This window comes from Diuraphis noxia, unplaced genomic scaffold, assembly GCF_037042655.1.
Source record: "Diuraphis noxia isolate RWA-SAM2 unplaced genomic scaffold, SU_Dnox_SAM2 contig0005, whole genome shotgun sequence".
Lineage (NCBI taxonomy): Eukaryota > Metazoa > Arthropoda > Insecta > Hemiptera > Aphididae > Diuraphis > Diuraphis noxia.
In genome coordinates this window covers 18,787,025-18,810,622 of record NW_028301715.1, presented here as the reverse complement: position 1 = coordinate 18,810,622, position 23,598 = coordinate 18,787,025, and the positions used below count along the sequence as shown (strand labels likewise).

General features: G+C 27.6%; 1 protein-coding gene across 7 annotated transcripts in view; it reads left to right on the top strand.

Moving 5' to 3' along the window:
• The window catches only part of dnc (phosphodiesterase dunce), a 625,052-nt gene that overhangs the window by 588,231 nt on the left and 13,223 nt on the right, over positions 1–23,598 (top strand). For all 7 annotated transcript variants that reach the window (XM_089229247.1, XM_089229251.1, XM_089229248.1 and 4 more), the window contains 2 exons: positions 4,187–4,288; positions 9,316–9,380. In XM_089229247.1, the coding sequence (XP_089085373.1) occupies positions 4,187–4,288; positions 9,316–9,380 (167 nt within the window). The remainder of the gene's footprint in view (positions 1–4,186; positions 4,289–9,315; positions 9,381–23,598) is intronic.

The window sequence follows — 23,598 nt, the reverse complement described above, 5'->3', positions numbered from 1 at the left end:
TATTGCTGTTTTTTTTTTAATGATCATAAGCTCACCAACTATGGCCGTTAGCTGTTTTTAGGGGGAAACGGTTGGTTAGGAACATGTAATATATGTATGTGTGACAATGATTTGATGCTAAAACTCAGGCAGTCACCCATCAGGGAACTACCAATACCGGTCGGCACGTACACTCAGAGCGTTTCCACAGTTGAGCGTACGACTGAGCCACACCAAGCCACACTTATCAATATTTATTTTGTTATATTATTATAATGCATAGGTACTTTATATATTTCATATCAATACAATAGTTCCAAGTATGGTATAACTTAAATCATAAATGTAATACTTCATGAATAAAACCACTTTTTTTATGCGTTGTTTTCATATACTGCGCATTTTGTCCACAAACTCACCGGTTTCTGTGATGAGACAGTATTTTATTTTTTTTTAATATTATGATATACTAGAATTTAGATCCAATGCTCATCGAAATTATATCATTTATAAGTCTCAATGTAATTTTAAATTACTACAAAACGTAATTATTATATCATTTCGGATGCGGAAAATGGGTACACGTGATATATATATAATAAAATTATTGAGGTATATGTTTCATGTAAATTGTACGTATGTAGGTGCAAATAATATGTGCATAGCTTGCACCGATATTTATTTGTGTTTCTGTATACTTCTTTGTAGCTTTCAAAACGTCATGGAACCCATCAAAATTTTAATCTGAATCTTGAAACGTCTTACACACGCACACCCTGCACATCCATGCACTCTTCCGTCGTACCTATTATAGAGTACGTTTAACACGAAAATCACATTTCTAGCACAATAGACATCAACAGAGAGACTGAAAGTCAAATAGAAACGTTTTGAATTACTCTGAGCGAGATGATATTGTATTGTACTACCATATATATATTATAATTTATAATATTGAGTGTAGAACGAACTTATTTCCCAAATGAATTAACAAAACAATTTAAATGCATTGTGATATGTAGGTATAACAATATTATATCACATGTCTATCTATACGCGCTCGGGAGTCTAACGACCAATACTACAAAATCAAATAACTATGAACTCATTGGTTATAGTGTATCAACTTAAAGTGTATGTATATGTTTTGGAATCCACTATTTAAATTCATCAAGTCAATTTTATTTGCCGGTGCGTGGCTTAAGCGTCTGACCAATCAACGTTTTCCCGACCTAAAAATGTAAATTTGATGTTTACAAAATTGATTACGCAAGCCGAATAAACTGTTCAACTTTATGGTTTTTTTTTTTTAGAATTAATTGCACTGTAAGAAAGGGTTTGTTTTTATTTTTAATGGTTACGGATTGAATATTTTTTATTCATCGACCACACTACCATAATTGTCCTTATCCATGTTTCTTATTAAGCAGTGCTTATATAGTGCTTTACAATTGAAATCGATCATAATACATTTAAATATTCTATACTACTCTTATAAATAAATACATAGTAAAGTTTATAACTCAGCGCAGTTTAATGGCTCACCTGTCTTAAAACGTGTAAATGTATGCCTACCCTACTCGTATTTATAATCGTATATGCTTTATAAACATGTTAATCATGAAGTTATGAATTTATATAAAATATTAGGAAACCTGTAATTTTATAATGTATATTTTATGAGTAAAAACTAACTACACCAAAAAAATTATGTTGAGATTTATTTTGATCGATAGTACGTATATAATCTTACAGAATATTATGATTATATTTCATTAAACATATAATAAGAGATCTCGTAGAACTCATGGGTAAATTTACTATGGAAATAATGGTATCATTTGTGTATAACAATCCAAAAATCAATATTTGGGCTGCAGTTGGTGCAATTTAAAAAAGTGGTTGAGCTGGGTTATCTTACATTTAGTGACTGGCTTCCATTTAGCTTTAACCCTGCTACGTTATTACCTCCTACCAATTATTTAAATCTAAAAAAAACTTTTATTGTAAAAAAATTTAATATTTGGACGAAAGAAATTAAAAATAAACATTTTTTAATTTAAAACATTCACGGTACTTATGTATATGTATAATAGATGTGTATATTTATTTTTTATTATTTATTAACCCGCGGCAACATAGGCCATTGGGGGTGTGGGTGGTGTTGTATGTTTTTTTAACGGTGTTGGAAGGAACACGTAAGAGAATATAATATATATTATACAAGTATTTTATGAATGATATGTGCGGGAAGTTTAATCATAATAAATGAAGAATATAGTGTGTAACTGTTCTACGGTACAATCTTAGGAGTCGATTATTTCTTATCATTGTATAAGTCAACATCACGTTTGTGTTAAATTTGAATTCAACGATAAATTATTATGTACAAAATACGATTTTGAGCAAATAATCAACTTATTCTGGCTCTAAGCTTGTAAAAATTTAATAATAAATATATTTTACAATATTATTTATATTTTTTTTTTATATTGCTAATAAAATTATTTATTTTACCATCAGTATAGGTAAGTACTTAATTATTACGTTAAATGCAATTTTGAAAAAAAAAATACATCGAATTCATTATATTTTTTTAATTTAACTATCATTTATGTTGACATTTACCATATAATTTCGTCAATAATATTTACGTTCAACTTTTTTCTTTAATTCAAATATTAAAAAGTTATAGATAAGAAACCTTTTGTGACATTTTTAAACTTTTTGACCTAACAAAAAATTGTTCATAGACATTTACAAATAAATAAATAAACTATGTTCTAAACGAAAACGGTCCAACGTTTAGGTAATCATAATGGTTACCAAACAATTATTTCAATAAAATTTTAACAAATATTCGTAAGTTTTTTACTCGATTATTTTAAATAGTATCTACTAAGAATTTTCAATTTTGAACTCCCGAGAGTACCGACTAGATCCAGTTTTTTGTACGGTAAACCTCTAATGATGTTGACGATCAGAACATTATTTCTACTTGAAGCAAACAAGAAATCTAACAAACAAGTATATACATACCTTATTGTAAAATCAATATCTCCTCTCTTAGAATCTAATAATAATAAGAAACTTATTTGACGATTACCATTTTGCAGATTACGCGAAACAACGGAAATATAATAATATTACATTGTATTTCAAAATTTTTTTTTGTTCTTTAAGTATCATTATTATTATTACATAACATTTAGTAATATTCAAAAACTTTCATTTTATTTTCTTGCAACCAGGCACAGCCTAATAGCATTTTCCTCCATAATACTCTTGGGAGTTTTTAACCTGATTTCCCACCATTATTCTTTTCAGCTATCTTTCACGCGTCCACCAACTTTTTTTTCTTCTATCGTATGTTTGATAATGGTACGATAAAAAAACGTGTGATATTTATGTGATAAAAAGGAGCTTTTATATAATTTGTTTTAATTAAATTGCTTTTTGTGAGTTATTTATCACTTAGTATAATAAATCTATATGATTTGGAATGTAATAATTAATAATTAAGTGATTGGTTTATTATTTCCATCATAACTTAAGTAGTACCATTTCGTTTGTATGCTTCACATATACTATACAGTATAACTAATACGTATAATATAATATGGTAGATTTAATTTGCTATATGAATATAATATATTGTATGCATTTGTGCGTTTTGTATTCAAACAATAAAATATATTTGAATGTAGAAATGGCAGGTATACATATGCAATTGACTATAGTTGTATTACTATACTAAACATATTAGAACTCGGTTGGTCGAGCTAGTTGAATCGAGTTATAGTTGAGTACTTCAGTCACAACTATCACTATCAAAGAAACTACAAATAATTTACTGTAGTTTCTTCGGCGATGTAAAGTTTATACTGCAATATTATATCCTATACAATTAGGAGGATTGTTTATTGGCGTAGTGAAAAAAATATCTATTTACTTTACACAATATAAATAAGTAAGGTAAACAACTTTATCCTCATGAAATTTAATACGCTTTACAAATACATATTATTGTATGCACAATTTTAATAAAACAAATTAAAATCGCTTATCCTTGATCAGCTGATTCAGCTAATTTGCAGTTAGAATCTTATTTTTAACGAAAAACAGCAATATTTTTAAGTTATCTAAGGCTTGGATTTTTTTCACTCAAATTAATAATGTGTTGTTTTTTTTTTTTTATAAATTCTAGCCATGGCGAAGATCTCATCGTTACACCATTTGCACAAATACTGGCGAGCCTACGAAGCGTCCGCAATAATTTCTTGAGCCTCACCAATGTACCATCACAAAAGTGAGTATCTAAAACAAATTGTTTGTTTATAATTATCCTTTAGTTTGTATACAAATTGATGCATGGACATCTAATGCATAAGCTTAAATAAATAATTTTTTACTAGTCATGCTCCAAGGTAAAAGACTTTTCCTAAATGGTGGACAGAGTTTTTTCCGTATTTTTTATTTATTTTTTTTTGGTATACAATACTCCGTATTCTGCTGCAATGATAATAATATAATGCCTTAAATAAGACTGAAATAGGAATAATAAAATAACTTGACATTTATTGAACTTCTTCCATTAGATAATTCTGTTATTTACATAGGTACATAAATATTTATAATGAAACCAAGTCGTTTGGTTTATGACGTCAAAAGCGTCTGACGTCTAATTCTGTATCCAATAGCTGTAGAAATTTATTGTTTACATGAACACGCATATTTTTTCTTCGTAGTGAATTCCTGCTTAAGTTGTCGTATGATTTAATAAATTGATTAAAATTTTAGTTTCAATTAAAAGATTTCATTGAAACCAATTCGCGTTAGTTATAGTTCAAATTAATTAATTCCGGATGACTAAAATTTTTTAGAGTTAACTCTGGGTACATATCCATAATAGTTGTATCGTGTACCTACTATATTTTGAGCTGGATGAACATTGTTTGATATAATAATTAGTGTTAGCCAACGATATCGATAATTTGATACGATATCGATATCTAAAAATTATTATCGAAAATATCGTGTATCGGCTCGGAACAATAAAATTGACGGATATTCACTTTTATAACTTTTATCTACTAGATAATAAATTATAGAATATAGCAATATATTTCAAAGAAATAGTTCACCACACTAAACAATTTACTCTTAATTCAGTGCCGGTTGTTAACTCGCGGTGAGATCTCGTAATTATTTTAAATATAATTTACTAAACAAATAAATTATTTATTTATTTAAAATAATTACTCAATGAGTACTTTTTTAGTTAATAAAAAAATAATTTATATAAAATTTAAGTTGTAATTATACTAAAATTTAAATCGATATCGATATCGATATTTTTCCGAGATATATTATTATTAATAATATTCGTCTTTTACTTTTTGATTAGAATTCAAAGTGACAAATGACGACCAATAAATCAAAATATTTTTTGCAATTTCGTAACAATTTGCATTTTTCTCTTTTTTTTTTATAAAAATATATGGTGCTCCCAAGTAACCTTAAAACCCTAGGGTATCTACACACTAATTAAAAATTAAAATTAGAAAAATAAATATTATTTTATATCTTGAAATATAATTGCTCTTTCTGTCTTTTACTCTTAGATTTGGGATGTAGAATAATTCTTACTGGTACGTAAGTTAAAAATGTTGTTTTTATGTTATTTAAAATCAGTTTTTTTGTATAAACCTATTTTATGTGATTTTTGACCGTCGTTATTATAAAACGAACATCGATAATGTAATAGGTTTGATGGACACATCACAAAATTGAAAATACTAATCAAGTTGTCGCTTAAATGTGTAGGTATAACTTACTGTATAAAGCAATAAAACTCACACCACAATTCAGATTATACATTTTTCATCCCTATAAGTTACTTTTCGACGCAACTAGTATGCAACTAATGAATAAGATATTATTTAGATATTTATTATTATATATATATATATTATTTATTAGTTAAGAAACACAACCGAATGACATAGGTACCAAAAAAAAAAGTGTTATGAAAATATTATAGGTAAAAGTTTATTGTATATATTTTATATGCGGCATATACAATATCGCCTTGTGCCATATTATAAAAATCAGAGCAATAGAGAATAAGAGAGAGAGAGAGAGAGAGAGAGAGAGAGGGAAATACGTATGTGTATCATTCTTTGCCGCGGCCTTATTATATAAAATATCGAACGACGTTCCATCGTTTTTATTTTATTTTTGCAAAAAATATTTCCTTTATATTATATAACATACTATAATACATAATGACGACTTATAAAGAAAATCTTTACGCTACCGCGCTACACCACGGTCCTCGTCTCGTCGTTGCCGTTGTGAACAAACGGATCGCGGTGGTTTTTAGTTTCCAACGTCCTATAAAAACATAAATAAATAATGTATAAAAAGTTTTATTAAAATATATCACCATGTCTATATAATATTGTTATTACTATTTTTGCTGTTGTTTGTTGTATATAATATATACGTGCCGAAAGTCACGTCGTGTGGTACGCTATTATGCCTACTCGTAGTGTTCCATGTACAGCTGTCCAGCAGATAATTGTATATATGGCATATGTCGATTGCATAACCATCAGTACAATATCACGATAGTATAATTTAGTATTGTAGTGATAACACTCCAAATAATAATAATTGTACTACTTTGTCTTAGACACCCGTAATTTGAACTCAACGCCCCTTAATAATAAGACATTTTAAAACAAAAATACATTTAGTTTATGTATCAGATATACTATTATGTATAATTTACCACAGAAAAAAATACAGAAACGATGCAAATACGTAATAATGATGATATTGTATGTAAATTAAATATGTACTCCAGACGACCGTGGTTGTAAAACAACAACCGTCCTAAATCGTGACGAGTTACTAAATTATCATTAGTTAGTTGCAAACATTAAAACGCGTGAAATATCTTATGAGACATTAATATACCTATCCTGTTATTTTACTATTTTAGCAGTGAAAAGTGATATAAAAGTTTATAGATAATATTATGACTATTATGTACAAGAACGTCCCAAGTAATCATAAACTTAACTATTACGCTGTTTTTAAACATACATTTGTTCCATAAACTATATCACTATTGTAATATTTACATGGATTAGGTTTGTACAGTTATCATTCTGTCATAATAATGAACCATATTACGAGTATTAGTAGAGAAAAGCTATTGAAATGTTGGTTGTGTTTGATAAGTCCTGAATTTCATTAGTTTATTAATTTCTTTACGTTTAAATACTAAACAACGAGTCACGTACGTATTATAGTATGCAGATATCAATGTTGATCCAAGTTAGCCAATATTTTTACAATCAAAACAAATTTGTCATGATTTCAACATTTCTTTTTAAACATAAATTTTTTTACCTATATATACTTCTATACTTCACATAATGATTTTAATTGCTAATTTCAAGGCCAATATTGGAATGAGCTCAACCACATTACTTGTTAGTATGAAACTATGAACTTTTAATAATAGTAGATTTGCATATATGTATAGGAGTTATTATTTAATTATATATTTTCAAATTGTTTTACTCTATATGTATTCTATATGGTTGTTATATTTATTAATAGTGATGAATGTATCGATTTTACAATGGTGTGTGTTTTTTAGATTCTGAGCGGAGCGAGGAATGTATTGATTTTACCATGAAGTGTGTTTTTTTCTTTTTTTGTGTCTGTCTTCACATTTTGGGAGAGTAAAAGTGCTTCGATTTTCGACTTTAGTAGGTACCTCGATCGACCAGAAAGTGAATCTAGTTGGTACTTGAGGGGGGGGGGGAATTAGATAGCTTATATTTTTCTAAATTATCAAACAAACTAAAAATTAAGGAAAAACCGGAATGTTTACGCACAATCGGTTTTCGACAAAATCAATTTTGGTTTTTGATGTAACATAAAACAAATGACAATAGATACAATAAATTTTCACCGAATATTTATATAAGTTTATTCTATCCACCATGCAATTTTCAAAAAATTTCGACTTAAGTTGTACTATTTATTGGCATATGCAGTTTTCGATCATTGTTAGTTTTTTCTTAAATTAATATCGATGAAAATTTATTTGTTGGGTAGAAAAGCTTGAAAATTTAATACGAGGCTCTTAAAACATTACAATAACAGTTGAAAAATAAAATAAATTCATTGTCACAATTTTTTTTTTTTATAAATATTCAACGTTTGAATTTTGACATCATACATAAAAATCCCCAAAATTCCCAAATTATTTTAAGCTAGAAATTCATAAAAAAAATTTCTTTTTAAATCTAAGATTTGAATATTTAATTTAAGATTCCTTATGAGTTTGTCTACCCTTACCAAAAAAAAAAAATGTCCACCGACAAGTCAAACATTTTATAAAGTACCTATTAATAATAATTAATAATAATCTATAATATATCCTAGATAGATAAACCGTCTTCGCTCAAAATCGTTTTTCGTATACAATGATATAATATCATTGAATTCAAATGTAATACCTTCCATTATACAGTAACCCACTTGTAACCTACTCTACAGCAGAGCGACATCCACTACCTATTACCTTTTTTTTTATTTTTATATTTGACATTTTATTTAATTCTACAGCAAAAAGTATTGCTGTACTGAGTGATTAATCTAGGTATCACGTGAGAAAAGAAATATTTTTATTTTTTATTATTATGCCATATTTCCTAAATCACAATATAAAATGTCGTGTATGGATGGTTTGAAGGTTGATTGTCATACATTCCATCCTGTTTATTAATATTCAGTCAAGTTCAGAAGAGCGCGTGTGGTGTGTATAATAATATCTATTTTGACCCTGCCCATTGCTTAACCTGTGGGGAAGGTCTTACAGTTAAACATATCCTTTTACACTGCTGCAACTACGCCGATGCTAGAACATCTCTAAACACTCCGGATCATCTATATTAAATACTTGGACTCCGTTTTGAAAACTACAGCAACATTATGACATTTCTACAAAGAACTAAACTTTACAACCTTATATAATGTATCAATGTATCTTTATTAATGTTAATGTTAGCAATAACCTTAGTTGAGTTGAAGCTTAAATAAATAATAAAAAAAAAATATCTGTTTTTTCACTACTCCAATACTCTGTATAATGCAATTTTAATTATTACAATATTATTATGTTACGTACTGTAAGTATATAAATGGTTTATAAATGTCAATGCGGCGTGCATTGTGATTATGGCTAGCTGATGAACAGTATTATTACATTAAAAAATTTTGTCATTGATTTAATCAATTTTTTTTTCGCAGGTCTCGGAGATCATCTGGTGCTACCGGTAACAGTACTCCGCAAAACCGAGTTGTCAATCCTGGAGGTAAAACAATTTTTGTATATTAAAATTAATATCATGCTATTTTAAATAAAAATAAATGCCCGTTAGGTCATATATAGACCTAACAAACATTTGTCGTTATTAGGTCCATAGTTTTTTGTTTTCATTTTCAATTTTTAAGCTTCCAGTAAGTATACAAATAGTTTTTTGTACATACGTAACTATGCGTAAATGTCAAGCTTTAAAACTAACATTAAAAAAAGAGCCATATAGATTATAACATTATAATAGTACTGTACCGCCAACCTAACCTTTGGCTTACTATCGATTTTTTTTTTTATTGATCTTTATAGCTTCGGCGACATGGGCCATTAGCTTCATACATAATTTACATTATACTATTCTTAAAACTATATTTATTCTAATTAAATGTATTTATCTATTTTGGTTGTCCTGAGGAATTACTATCGATTTGTGTATAGTCGAAACACAAGAAAGTCGCGATAATTATAATTATTGTTATCATCATATTTGTTAATTGTTATTAGTATTATAAATTTCTCGTATATGATATGCTCGACGTTTGACTATGCACAACGTTATTATAATAATATGTGCATCACACCAAAGAGGATTATCAAACAATCCATTAGTAATTACATATATTATTTGCGTTTACGACGAATCACAATTTTAATTCATGCTTTTATATATTATATTATAACGGTACTATATGTAGTACAGAGTGATACATCAAGCATGCTCACCACTATAACAATGATGGCAGCTGTATAATGTATTTATAAAAATTTTGAATTTTTGACACTATTTAATTAGTGCAAGCTTGTGTTGATTTTTACTTCTGTTTTTCGAAAATGAGGACCACTTTTTTACTTTAAATTATTTAGGTTTATATTTTTCAAGGCCTATAATTATATAATTGGCTAAATAATTTTTAGTATAAAAGAAGGTATTTTATTTGAAAAACAAAAATGTGTATATCACGGTCACGGCACAGTTCTAATGAAATTTAGTATAAAATATAACGATGTGTATATCTATGTGATACTTATACTTTGCAGAAAAAGTTGAAAGTCCGTGTATTTATACAGACTATTCAATTAAAATTCTAAATCTATTTATAGATAAGCAAAAGCGCATTGGTCAAAATTAATTATATTTCATAATGTAACAATATTTTTAACAATTGCGTTATGCATTTTTATATAAATAAAAAAAAAGTATTTCATATCATATTATTATTTTATTATTTACAATTATTTCTCCAAATCGATATCGAATTATATTTCTGCGGTAGAGCGATTTATTTCAAATTATATTTAATTGGAATTGCCTTGGTTTCGTTTTGTAGTAATATAATAAATTTCTTTCTGGTTTTTAATATGTTTGTTTATACCTACCTATCTATAAATATTGTATATTATATATTCTTGTATTCACGCCGCTATGTTATTCCATCCATTTTCCGAATAAATATTAAAAAATAGTTTACAAATAAATTATTTTCTTGTTAATTAATATTGTTGAAGTGGCGCTGCTGTATCAATATCTTAATATTTTAATATGCTGAGAAAAAATACAATTTTTAATCGTAAAAATTGTTTTTATTTGTTTGCTTGTATATTTATTTAATTTGTTTTCAACTCATTGATTAAATTAATAAATATATTATTTGTATATTATTGGAAATTCAATAACATGCAATGGGATTAAATTATTGTCATTGAGGAATTAAAAGTATATTTTGTCTGCATATTTCATTTGTAAAAATACCAGAGGAGTAAAAATCTGTTTTTTTTTTTCATTATAAAACCACTTATCTTTTTTCATGGATGTAAGTAATTTTAGTGTATAAAACGTGGTAGGTAGCTTACAAAAATAAATTTCAGATAGATAGTTACTAAGGCGTAAGTATTCACATATTTTGTAGATATAATTAAGATATTTGTCAGTTGACGGGTGTGATGGTGAAATTTTAATACGTTCATTTTATATCGTGAACCCTGCAGTACTTATATACCTATATATATGATTATGTTATTTCTATTCAATAGGTACTCAAATAGTTGAGCATAATATTATATACTCTACCACCCATGTAACGTATTGGTTTTAATTCCTTTGAAGTTTTACTGTAATACACAATTTATTTTATACTTCGTTATGATATGTAGATATGTTAGTAGGTATATTATGTTTTCCTTACTAAAATTGTTGGATACTATGTATATATACATAGTCAGGTTTCCAATTCGAAAGAACACTTTTTTCTGCATGCTATGATAAAATCAAGTTCAATTGATACGGTATTCGTTTTGAAATTCCAATAATAAATGTATAAAGCTCTTTAAAACAACATTGTATTATAATTTAACATACAGCAGTACATCTAATAGAGTATTATATTGAATGCGTTCGGGCGTTCCTCATCGCTGCAGTACGCATCATAAAATAAACATTGTTCTAAAAAATTTTGTTTCAATTTAATAAAATGTCTTTAATAATATATTATCACATAGTGGTATAATATTTTTTCATATTTTCCGTTATGACTCTTAGTATTTTATGTTTAGGATTATGAGTATATTATGTTTTAACCAACGTAAATTTTGGTTTCATACACTATAGAACACAATTTATTATTATTAAGGTGCAAAATCTTCAAAATTTCGATTCAAAAATATTATGGGGATTATTATGCTGTTCCTCACGTGATTTCCTTCCCATCGCGCCATTTTTGTTTAAAACAATATTTGGAAAATCTTGTAAAAATAATAGGTACCTACTATAAAAAGTGCATGCAATATTTGGCCTTCATTATTGCAACGGTAGAGACACAGATCTTCCCACATCTGCCATCCTCTCGACTTTAAATATGTATTCATTTTGTAAAAAAAATCGTAAATTCAATGTACCTACAGTCGAAAGTTTTAAATTATTATCGTACTTTTCAACGCTCTATCTTATTCACGCATTTATAGATTAGGCTGAAGTGTTTTCCAGTAATGTCATCAGTTACCACAAGCTTTTTTAATGTAATATAGTACCTAATCGATTAAATATTATATACGTGCTATTAGCTCATTTGCCAAAATACGATGCATAATAGCATGGGTCGGAATAAACAGCCGGTCGGCACTCTGACTGGTCGATCGTCACGAAAAAACGTTGCGAGGCGGGCATGTTTGACGTCGGGAGGCGTACAGGTGGCTTCCCGCTGACTGCACCTACCAGTCTGATCTATGTAGTATGTAGAAAAAGTGTGTCAGACTGGTCATAAGGGGCACCGCACATCGATCACAATTAGGCACAAGATACCTACAAACGGGCTCAATCAAACCATTCTTGATGACCCGCGCATATTCTGCGAAAAGGGATACGTATTATGTCATATTGTTCGTTACACCAGTAACGGTCATGACGGAGCAGGGTGATCAAACGTGACGTGGATTATAGGCTACTTATTGAACAAGGGATTATATGACTTGAGCTGGACGGCGGACTGTCAATCGGCTCACTTGCACCTGTTACAAGCCACACCCGACGTCGGTGCCGTGTTCTGTTCCTGGCTAGACTGTTGCACAACCAGCTGGCGCCCTCCGTTGCGTCACAGAACACGGGACCGGCCAAAACGCGTTAGGAGGCTAGACTTGCACGGTTCGGAATCAATCTCACGGCACATATACTCCATAGCGAAGCCTCTTATCAAATGAAGCAGTACTAGTTTTATTTCACAGTCTACTCAAATCATTCCTAGCCGGAACAATGGTATTTATTATTTTATAAAATTTAAAAAAAGTTAATTAAAATAAGTAGGTATATAATAATTAACTTATATGATATACTTATTATATAATAAGTTATTCATTAGAATTTATCGATAATTTATTATTAAATTAACTGTTTAAAGTTATTGCAATTGTTTTCAGTGAATACTTCCATTAACCACTGTGGTTTTCTTTGTATAGCTGTTTGGTATTTGAAGAGTTAATTACACGCGATGATTATTTTATATTTCAAATCTTCAAGATTATTAAGTGGATTAGCATAAGCTATTATATTGTTTTTAAATGTCCCTATAAAAAATACTCCAATGGTGTTATATCAGTTGATCAAGCGGGCCATACGTACTTGACCATAATATTTCCCAATCCATTAATGGTCAAAAGTTTGATTAAGTAGGTATTCTCGAACAATTATTGCATCATGGGCAGGAGTCCTATCTTATTGGAAAAATAAATTTACGGTGGTATCAAAGTTGAATTTTCATCCGAAAATATTGGTAGTGTGTTAAACAAAAATTCTAGGTACCTACTACTTTTCAAAGTACCATCATAAAAGTAACGACTTAGTATTCTACCACATAAAAGCCCTCACTAGACACTTGTTCGCCACACATGCTGAAAGTTTGAATAAATAGTCCAAAACGATTATTATTTGACCAATAGCGGGTATTTTATTTGTTGATAACACCGTTATTAGTAGATTTTGATTCATCAGTCCAATAAATATATTATTTTAAAAATAGTGGTTTTCTTGAATTTGTACCATTTGACACCGATTTATCTAACGAAACTTTTAACTGAAGAACGAGGATTTGAATGTATGATAATGCCTGTTATTTTTAATTTTAATTTTTCATTAGGTTCATATGCTTGTGGTTTCCTATTGTGATTGATGTTAGCAATATCTAGAAGTTCTCCTTTATCTCTAATATTTGTTACTATTCATAAAAAAAAAATTAAGTGGTGGATGATGACTCCTCGTGATATCGTCCAACATAAATTGCTGTTTAAATTTAATGACTTTCTCCAAAAATTAATACCATATAGGTTTTTTTTTGTAATAATTATTTGCCATTGTATAGTAAACATTTGATGTGTTAATAACTAGAATTTATCAAAAACAGATGTATTTATTTTATATGTCCTGTATGCAGTTAAAAAAAACCGAATTAAACTCAAGGTCATGCGTTCGAAATATTTCCTGTTCCCTTTAAAATTGAACACACTGCAGTATATTATTATATTTATAAAATTGTGTATTACTGTGAATCACAGTGAATACGTCCTTTAAACGTCACACGCACGTTCCACGACTACGAATTGTAAACATGACATGCAGGTCGACTGCTTATCTAATATACATTATTGTTATTAAATCAATTAGATTAAAATAATTTAGAAGGTCTAATAAATAATATATGATGAAAAGATAAAATTTCACACAATTTCCACAGAAAATACGGTACAGTTTATCGGTAATTATTTAATAATTTACACTAGGCCTCATAAAAATATTATTAAATATTATTATGATTAATTTATTTACACATTTCAACAGATTTGACCAAAAGCACTATCGTTTTATAAATTTGTCTCATTTCTATGATACTGAGCTGGGTAGAGTAAAGAGTTGTTTATGTTCTGTAAGCTACATATTTTTAATTATGAGTAGTAATTAATAATGGTTATCAAGATTTATAAAAATAATTAATTAATTAAACATATTGAATGATAATAAACCATACAAATTTATATAACAATATGTTTAAAAAGCTCATGACACAATATCATAATACATAAAAATGTAGTATGGTCTACTGGGAATTTTTTACAACCACATTTTGAAATGAAAATACTGAGTATCAATATTCACAATGAAATAAATATAGACATAAATAAAAACTATGCTGATTTATACCTAACAAGCGGTTATTTTAAGTGACTTACTATCTTAATATAATCATATGCATGTAAATAATGGTATAGCATCACTTTTATTTTTAAAGATACATAAATGTCCACGTAGTATTCTTTTAGCGGTTATTAAGACGAATTTCTCATGCATGAGCATCTCCTCTGAATAAAAAATTACGTTGTTTTCTTAAACTATTATGCTTATTTTTGTTGTTATTCATATTTATCGTATATTTTGTCATTATTAATTAATTATTATTGAAGTGAACTCATAATAATATTGTATTGTACATCGAAAAATGTATCGTTGAAAAGAAAAAAAACATAATATATTCGATATTGGACTTTGTATTTGAGAACTCGGCATCGTACAGTTAGTGTTTACACGTGCATGTGAGATAAAATAAAATATGATTTTGCGAAAGACGTTCAGCATAATATAATTTGTTGTATCGATGTAATAATATACAAGTGTACCGCTATTCATTTCATTCAACAAAATATGCACAATAAACGTACTTTGTAGTAACGCAATTGAAATCGTTCACAAATATAAATTATTTATACATAATATAAATTGCAATCAAAAAACTATATTATTGACAACCATTATATTATACATTTACAAGGGGAATCACTAATCATGCTCGCCCTCTTTTTTCCTTTAAAAATGAATTTATTCAAATTAAATTATTTTTAATTTTCAAATATATTCTACGACATTAAACCTTATAATATTTCAATTTTTCATGAGGAAACTCCCTTAGTTAAAATTTCAAACTGGTTGTCCCTTGATAATTAAATGTTTATGCTAAACATTGCTTACAGTCTTAAATAGTAATTTTACAAAAATCAAAGTAGGTATAGCGTATTACTGGATATAATACCTATCAAATATGTAATAAGTGAATATTAATCAGTTACATTTTCAAATCAGCATAGCCTCATATGTCTTCCAAACTTTTATCAATGACATATTATCTTAAAAACACAAAGTTAAATAAATACTAAAATGTTCTAAAAATGTGAAATTATTTTGAGTTGCCGATGGCTGGTGATGTTTTCACCATGGCGTTTAGTTTTAAACGCATTATCATCGTGTTTTATGTCTCTTTAAATACACGCAAACGTAGTATCAACATTCCACATTTCCGCATATAATGTTATAATTATATCGATGTATCAATCAACGAACGAGACCGATTATAGTATGAGCACAGTAATCAGGGATCGCTTTGAAAATATTGGTCTCTTCGATGCCGGTTTTCAGTGTGATTTTTATTTTTATGTAATAATTAGTATACAAGTATTATAATAGATATTTAATAATTAACTTTTTTGCGAACGAACACATTTTTTTCGAGTAGAAAGAGTGCTGGAACAATCTCATGTTTTGGCACTTCATTGAAAAATTACATCTATGTATGACCACTTAATATACATACTAAATGATTTTGTATAGACTAAAGAAAAATTATGTAGTATAATATACTTTTTTATATAAAGCTCTATATTATCATTCTTAGATCAAACACAATCTTAAAATGTATGAAATAATGCATCGCATGGTTTCTATATTCTTTTATATTGTATTCACGGTACTTCAATAAAGAACTTATATTTGATTAGGTACGTTATTATCTCGATGACATTTAATTTTTTAATCTGATAAATTAATTTATAATTTATAAAATTATTTAAGACAGAAATCAGTCTTTGTATAGTTCTTAAATTATAAGATTAATGCTATCTTTATAATTAAATGGCAACAGTATTATGTTATGAATTATCGAGAGCCAGATCTTTAACAAAACACAACTTCAACATTATTTTTATTTTTTTTCTCTAAGGATTCGTATTATATCGGCATTTAGACAATACGTCAATTTAATAATAAAAACGCATTCAGTTCCATTTATATCAACTAAATTGGATAATTTAGTATTCATTGTATATTTATTATTATTATTTTTTTTTTTTTTAATGAAAATACTAAAAATGCGGATATTCGGAAGACTATATCGATTTGTTTTCTTTCGGCAAATGAAAAATAGCAAACACGATAAATGACTACGTACCTAGTACATTATTTACAAAATCAAATATAAAGTATATTAACTAGTGAATATTAAAGAATAAAATATCGAGAAGTATAATAAATTGTTTATTTTTATTGGAGAAAGCTTTAAATTGTTATTTTAAAATAACATATCTCTTTAGTCCCCATTATATATAATACAAAGATTTTATTCAAAATTGCCGTTATTATTTTCGTCAAACGCCAAAACATTTTTAATGCATAATATACGTGCATTTGATGATATAGTAAATTACAATATTCGTATAGGATACTTAGCACATATATATTGCTAACCCCTATGACATATAAACCTTTCCCTAAAACAATAAACTTATAACTAACCATTAAAACGTACTGTTTTTTTTTTTTTTTGTCACTCAACTGTGCTCATTATAGCCTGTTATCAATTCTAATTGTCTTGCTCCTCATAAATTTTGAATCCTAGTTACATATGTATCATATTATGTGCCCGCCGTTCCACGGTTCATGATTTTTATTTTACAATTACGTATACATGTGGTACATGAACTTAGCGTTAATAATTAATTATTCTTATACGCGCGTGCTATAATAATATGTGAATTTGTTTGTGTGTGAGTTGCGCATACAAATAAATTTTAATTGATATGGCGCCCGTGGAATTGCTTATGACGTACGTTATTGTTTTTTATGCCTTCGTAAACTCTCAAAAACGTAATTGAATTCTGTCTGGTAATATTTGTCGTCAATATGTTATACGGTGTGATTTTATTATTCCATAACGTAGCATATTATTTTTTTTCTCTTAAATATTTGAACATTATTTTTCATACGTATCGAAATATTTACTATTTCTGTTGAATTCAGTAACTACCTATAGGTATCTACAAAAAAAAAAAACTAACATGCCTTCATAGTCTCACACGGAATCTTGTATAATATATTTCATGTAGTTATGTTATAGCCATCAAACTTTAGACGCCAGATATTTGTCATAAATCAATAATTTCACTTATTGGACTTTCGACTATTGATCTATGACATAATTAGTCCCTTTAATTTTTCAATGGAGTGTGTATTATTGTATAACATTAAATAAGTCAGCTATTAGGTTGGATAAGTTTAAACATAAAATTGTGTAAGTTAATATTTTTAATAATTTACATATTAAATATTGTCTAAAATCTTGCGGGAATAAAAAATACAATTCGTTATTAATTACATTTATTTTAGCAATTTATGTAACGTCGGAATAATTAACTAGATTGGCGTAAAATAGAATATTAATTTATTTTTCGCAATTTTCCTCAACAATAAAATACAGATTATTGATTTTAGAATAACCATATTTTATTCTAACTCTGACGTTTTTACGACATTTTTTGTACGTTATTTTTATTTATTTTCATTCATATTTATATTTTACGAATTGAATGCATATTATTTTCATGCAAATAACACTCAAAAATAAAAATTTGTTTTCACTGTTTATTTGAAACAGTATATGCAAAATTATGTTTCTCAAAACAGCCTCATTAAAACATAAAATGTCCTCCGCAGGATTTACCTTTTAATATTATATAGTTTATATAGACTATATATATATATATATATATATATATAATGGACATTCGATTATCGTGACCATTTTCGTTCGAACTTTTCGAGTTCTGGGTAATCAAAACAAACGTTTCAAAGAGCTCGACTCAATAGTTAAAATATATATAATGAACCTTCAAAACTCATTTTAATGTTGCGAACGTTCATTATAACAGCCCCTAAAATAATATAGTGTGTTGGCCTTAACTTTACTACACAATGTTTATAGCTAAACATGTATATGTCTTATTCTTTTTTTCTTTATTTTCCGTGACAACAAGTTCGATGTTACCTTTTTAGTTATTAAAATCCTTTGTGAGGTATTATATAAATAGTCACTGAACATTTAATATTATCATCCTTGAACAACCATGATAAAAATATAAAGCCCGGAGCCAATTATTTTTTTTATACAAAAAGGCCTTCCATCTTCGGAGAGTTATATTAACAATAGAAGAATTCACAGTTGCATTTTACTTCAACTAACGAAAATAACACGTACATATAAACCTATATAGTTGTATATGTCATATAAAATATAATATATAGGAACTCATTCGTATTTCTTGTGTGCCTTGTGTACAAAAAACTCAAATGTCTTAAATTTTATATTAAACATGTAGGTGACGAATTTTCTTTGAGTATTTTTTTCACATTTTCAGATTCGTTTCAAATATAATACAAGAGAAAAATACGCTGCCATCCCATTCATAAAAATAATTTCATTTATCGTAATTAAGTGCTGTGCATATTACTAATACTGTTATAATAGTTTACAATATTAGCGTTGTAGGTACTAATGTACTCGTAGTTTAATGTTTGAATACTTGAAAATCGAGTGTAATATTATTTACTATATTGATGTTTGATTACAAATTTTTACTTTTCAGGTATTATAGTTTTGTTATATAATTGTTTTTATACCTAACACATCGTATACATTACACTTTTGATTTGACGAATCGAGTATAATTAAAAAGATATTTAGAAAAAAAAATCGAGTAGGAAATTCAAATATGCACGTATACAGGTACTCATTTAAAACTCAAACGTTTCAGTTTAAATTTATAATTTATGAATACAACCTACCAAAGCGCATTAAACTTCGACGGAATAAATTTAAACTCGTTTCAGAGATTTATTTTGAATTTACCTAAATGTTTTGAATATGCTTTTCAAAAATAACATATTAATCAATCATAAAATACCAAATTAATATTCGATATCAATCCATAATAATAATTAATAATTTGAGTTATCAACCGTATATAATACTATATACATTGGCGAATTTATGCATTTACGATAGGTAGGTAATAAGACTGGAGTTGGGCTAGTGAGTTGGAAAGCTTATCGCATTATTTCGAAAAGATTCGTAGTCAGTCGTAAATTGTTGACAATTGTGTGATAATTGAATTACTGAAAACTTATTCTTGAGGTTTCCGTCAAAGTTTTGAAGTTAATTTATTAAATAACGCGACATAACGATTCAAAGGTCTGTCAAGTTTTGGGATCATGTCAAAAATTTCTTTTGATAAAGGTCACACACAATAATATATTATATGTATGTTATATTATTATATGATATTGTTTGTAGCAAAAACATTATTATTATACGAGTTGATAATAATATGCATTATAACGGTTTTTTCTGCTAAAAAAAAGCCAAAGGTGAAGTACCCATATAAAATGTGTTTCCTCCATGTTGCGTACTGTAGAGCATATACTAATGTGAGGTAAGTTAACCTGCTTATACTTGTGGTTTTTTTGTTTTCTGGTAACTGCCTGATAACCCACGTATTATATAACTATACCGTATAGTACAGTGTACCCTACTGTTGGATGTCTGTAAAAGTCCTTTGCTGACATTAAAAAAAAATTTATGACACACTCGCTTACGGATGTGAGAGTTTTGGCAAATAGATCGGTGTGGTCAAAATGTACTCTAATGTTTTTTTCCGCTCCTCGTCGATACAATAAAACGAAATTATTTAAATGTCTCTTGGATACATAATACATGAGATGTGTTTTACCCGTATGTATATCATTATACCACGAGATATATAATATTTTATTGAACACACACACAAAGTTCTAGACAGAGACGTAATCCAAATTTATTTTACACTTGAGCAGATTCATCGTACAGAGAACGTAATGCTATCTACGATTTTTCTGCCTTCGCGCGTAGTGTCGTGTATGTTATATAACTTAAAATTATATAGGTGCAACTTTTATGACAAGCTCAAAGTTATATGAAAACGTATGTTTTTTCGAACAATATTTACTCATCGAACTTGGTCTTACGCAACATCATTTTATTTACGTATTTTACTTTTTTTTGAATAAATATATATATATATATAAATGTATAGGTTATTTTAGGTATATCGTATATAATATATATGTATGTATGTATGAGTATTGTATAATTCAAGAAATGTGTGAGGGCATGTGACAAAAACACACGACGAATAACGATATCAATTTTGTATATTTTTTTATAATCAATAATGATTTATTCATTTTTTCATGTAATGAAAATTTAGCTGAACAAACTACTACCTATTATAATGGTTAAAATTACGTTTAATATAAAAATCGTAGGTATGTATTAGAATTTTAACTGAAATCACTGTACACCGGTGGAAAAGAATTTAAGACATACATTGGCTTTAAATTTCACTTTTTCCGTTATTACGTAAATAAATTGTAAAAAAATCATTAAACTAGTACCTATTTTGGGATCTCTTTATTTCTTATAAAATTAGACTTATTATTAAACATTTAATTTATTTAAAAAGCTTCTTTAGTCGTTTTAAGCAACATTTACATCCTGCAAGCGTTTAATTAAAATTACTTATTTAGGAAATCTAAATGGTAATGAATATTATTTTTTTTTTCAAGATTAAAACAGTGTTAATGAATGTTTTTATGAAAGAAAACATCTAGCATAAACATATTTTAAAATCATAGACATTTATTTTCATTTAAAATGATTTTAATATATAGCAGTACCTAAAAAAATCTATAGGGAAATAATAATTATTATTTGGAATTTAAATAATATGATAAAACATTTATTAAGAATTATCAAGTCGTTAGGTATTGATAAGAGTAAAAATACCGAAGTCCAAAATTGTTTGTAACATCACTTAACAAGTGACTTTATAATTTATATATGTTATGTATTATTATTATTATTATTAACCCCCTTTGAAATTCTATAATGATAATTACTTACACTTTATAGAAAAAATAACATATACATATTTATACATAGTCTCATTTGATAATCGACAATATGAGTTTTTTCTTCCGTGTTCCGTCGACTGATCTCGTCTACTTTCCTGTCGTTTACCGTGACGTCGACGGTGATGACTGATGATGGTATGGCGACGGTGTTGGAGGTGGAAGCTGAGGTGGATCAATAAACCGGAAGCTGCTGTATAAACTCTGACACCGCCTCCGTCGCTTCTCCGCAACAGTGACAATTATTGTTTGTCCTGATGGTCTCTTGGACAGGATTTTCGGTGGGACGTGATTAAATACCACCTATTTAATTCGTTTAGCCATATACCCTACTATTATAATATGTATACATATATACATATATATATATCAGCTTCAGGGTTTAATGTCGTTCATCCGAGGTAAGTGCACAATAAACCTTAAATTGATAAACCCTTTTGGCTTCTATGGGTACAGCAAAACTTCCGATCTAATTCGTTTGTCTATAAATAACTCTATCTCTATACAGGCAATTAATTTACGTTCCAGGTATATATTATGTTTGTATGCTTGTTGCACGTGCAGACTACGCCGTTATACTGCTGTATTTGTTTCCGCATAATCGCGTGTGTGTGTGAGGTCATCCCACTAGGATGGGTGAAAGTTGTTAAAAGTTTTAATACAATATTATGATATTCGGGACGACATGCTCGTAGGTCTTAAATTGTTTTTCTGTGAATCTGAAAATTTTTTCCGTTTTTAAGGTTTTTTATTTGAGAAGTTTACATTTTTTGAATTCCATAAAATTCAGCTAAATATTATTTTATTAAAGTTTTTGATGTAGATATACAGTTAAATTTCGCATATTTAAAATTAGAAATAGAAAACAAAGCAAGAATAAGGTTACGTTGAATAGTAGTACAATACATGAAATTTATATAATTATACAATCTTCAATTTTTTTTTTTATGCACATTCACGCGTAAACGTTTTGTAAAAATATTTTTTTTTTGCATTTAATTATGGCATTATAAATAATGTTTAGAATTTATAAAAGTAAATTTCCTACAACATCAATGTGAATTATGATGAATAATATTAAAATGTGTTTTAAAAATTATAAAAAAAAAAATACAAAACAGATGAAGCAACCTTAACTCTAGTTATAAGTACAAGCAGTATTTATAATAGATATTCATTAGTTAAAAAAAAATATCATGTTTTATATTCTATTTACGATGGGAAAAAAAACTTTTAAATTCATTTAAACAATAGTAATTACCTAATATAAGTATATATATATTTTATAGTTTTATAATTACCATTTGGTAATAATAATAATAAGACACAACGTATTAAAATCAACGGGATAACATTAATCAGACAAATAAAAATGATTGGTTCGTTTCGCTTGTTTTAATATCCGTTTAAAAATCAAAATATCTTTTAAGTTATTACATACATATTGCAGCATTTCGACTGGCAGGCGCGCAAACATAATATTATGTTTATTTAAACAATTCTTAGCTAAACAATTATTTTTATTATAGACAGGTTTAATGTAAACCTCTTTCCTCCATTTAAAATTATATATATATATATATATATTATATCATACCTCTTTTTGTTTATCTTGTGATTGTTGATCGAC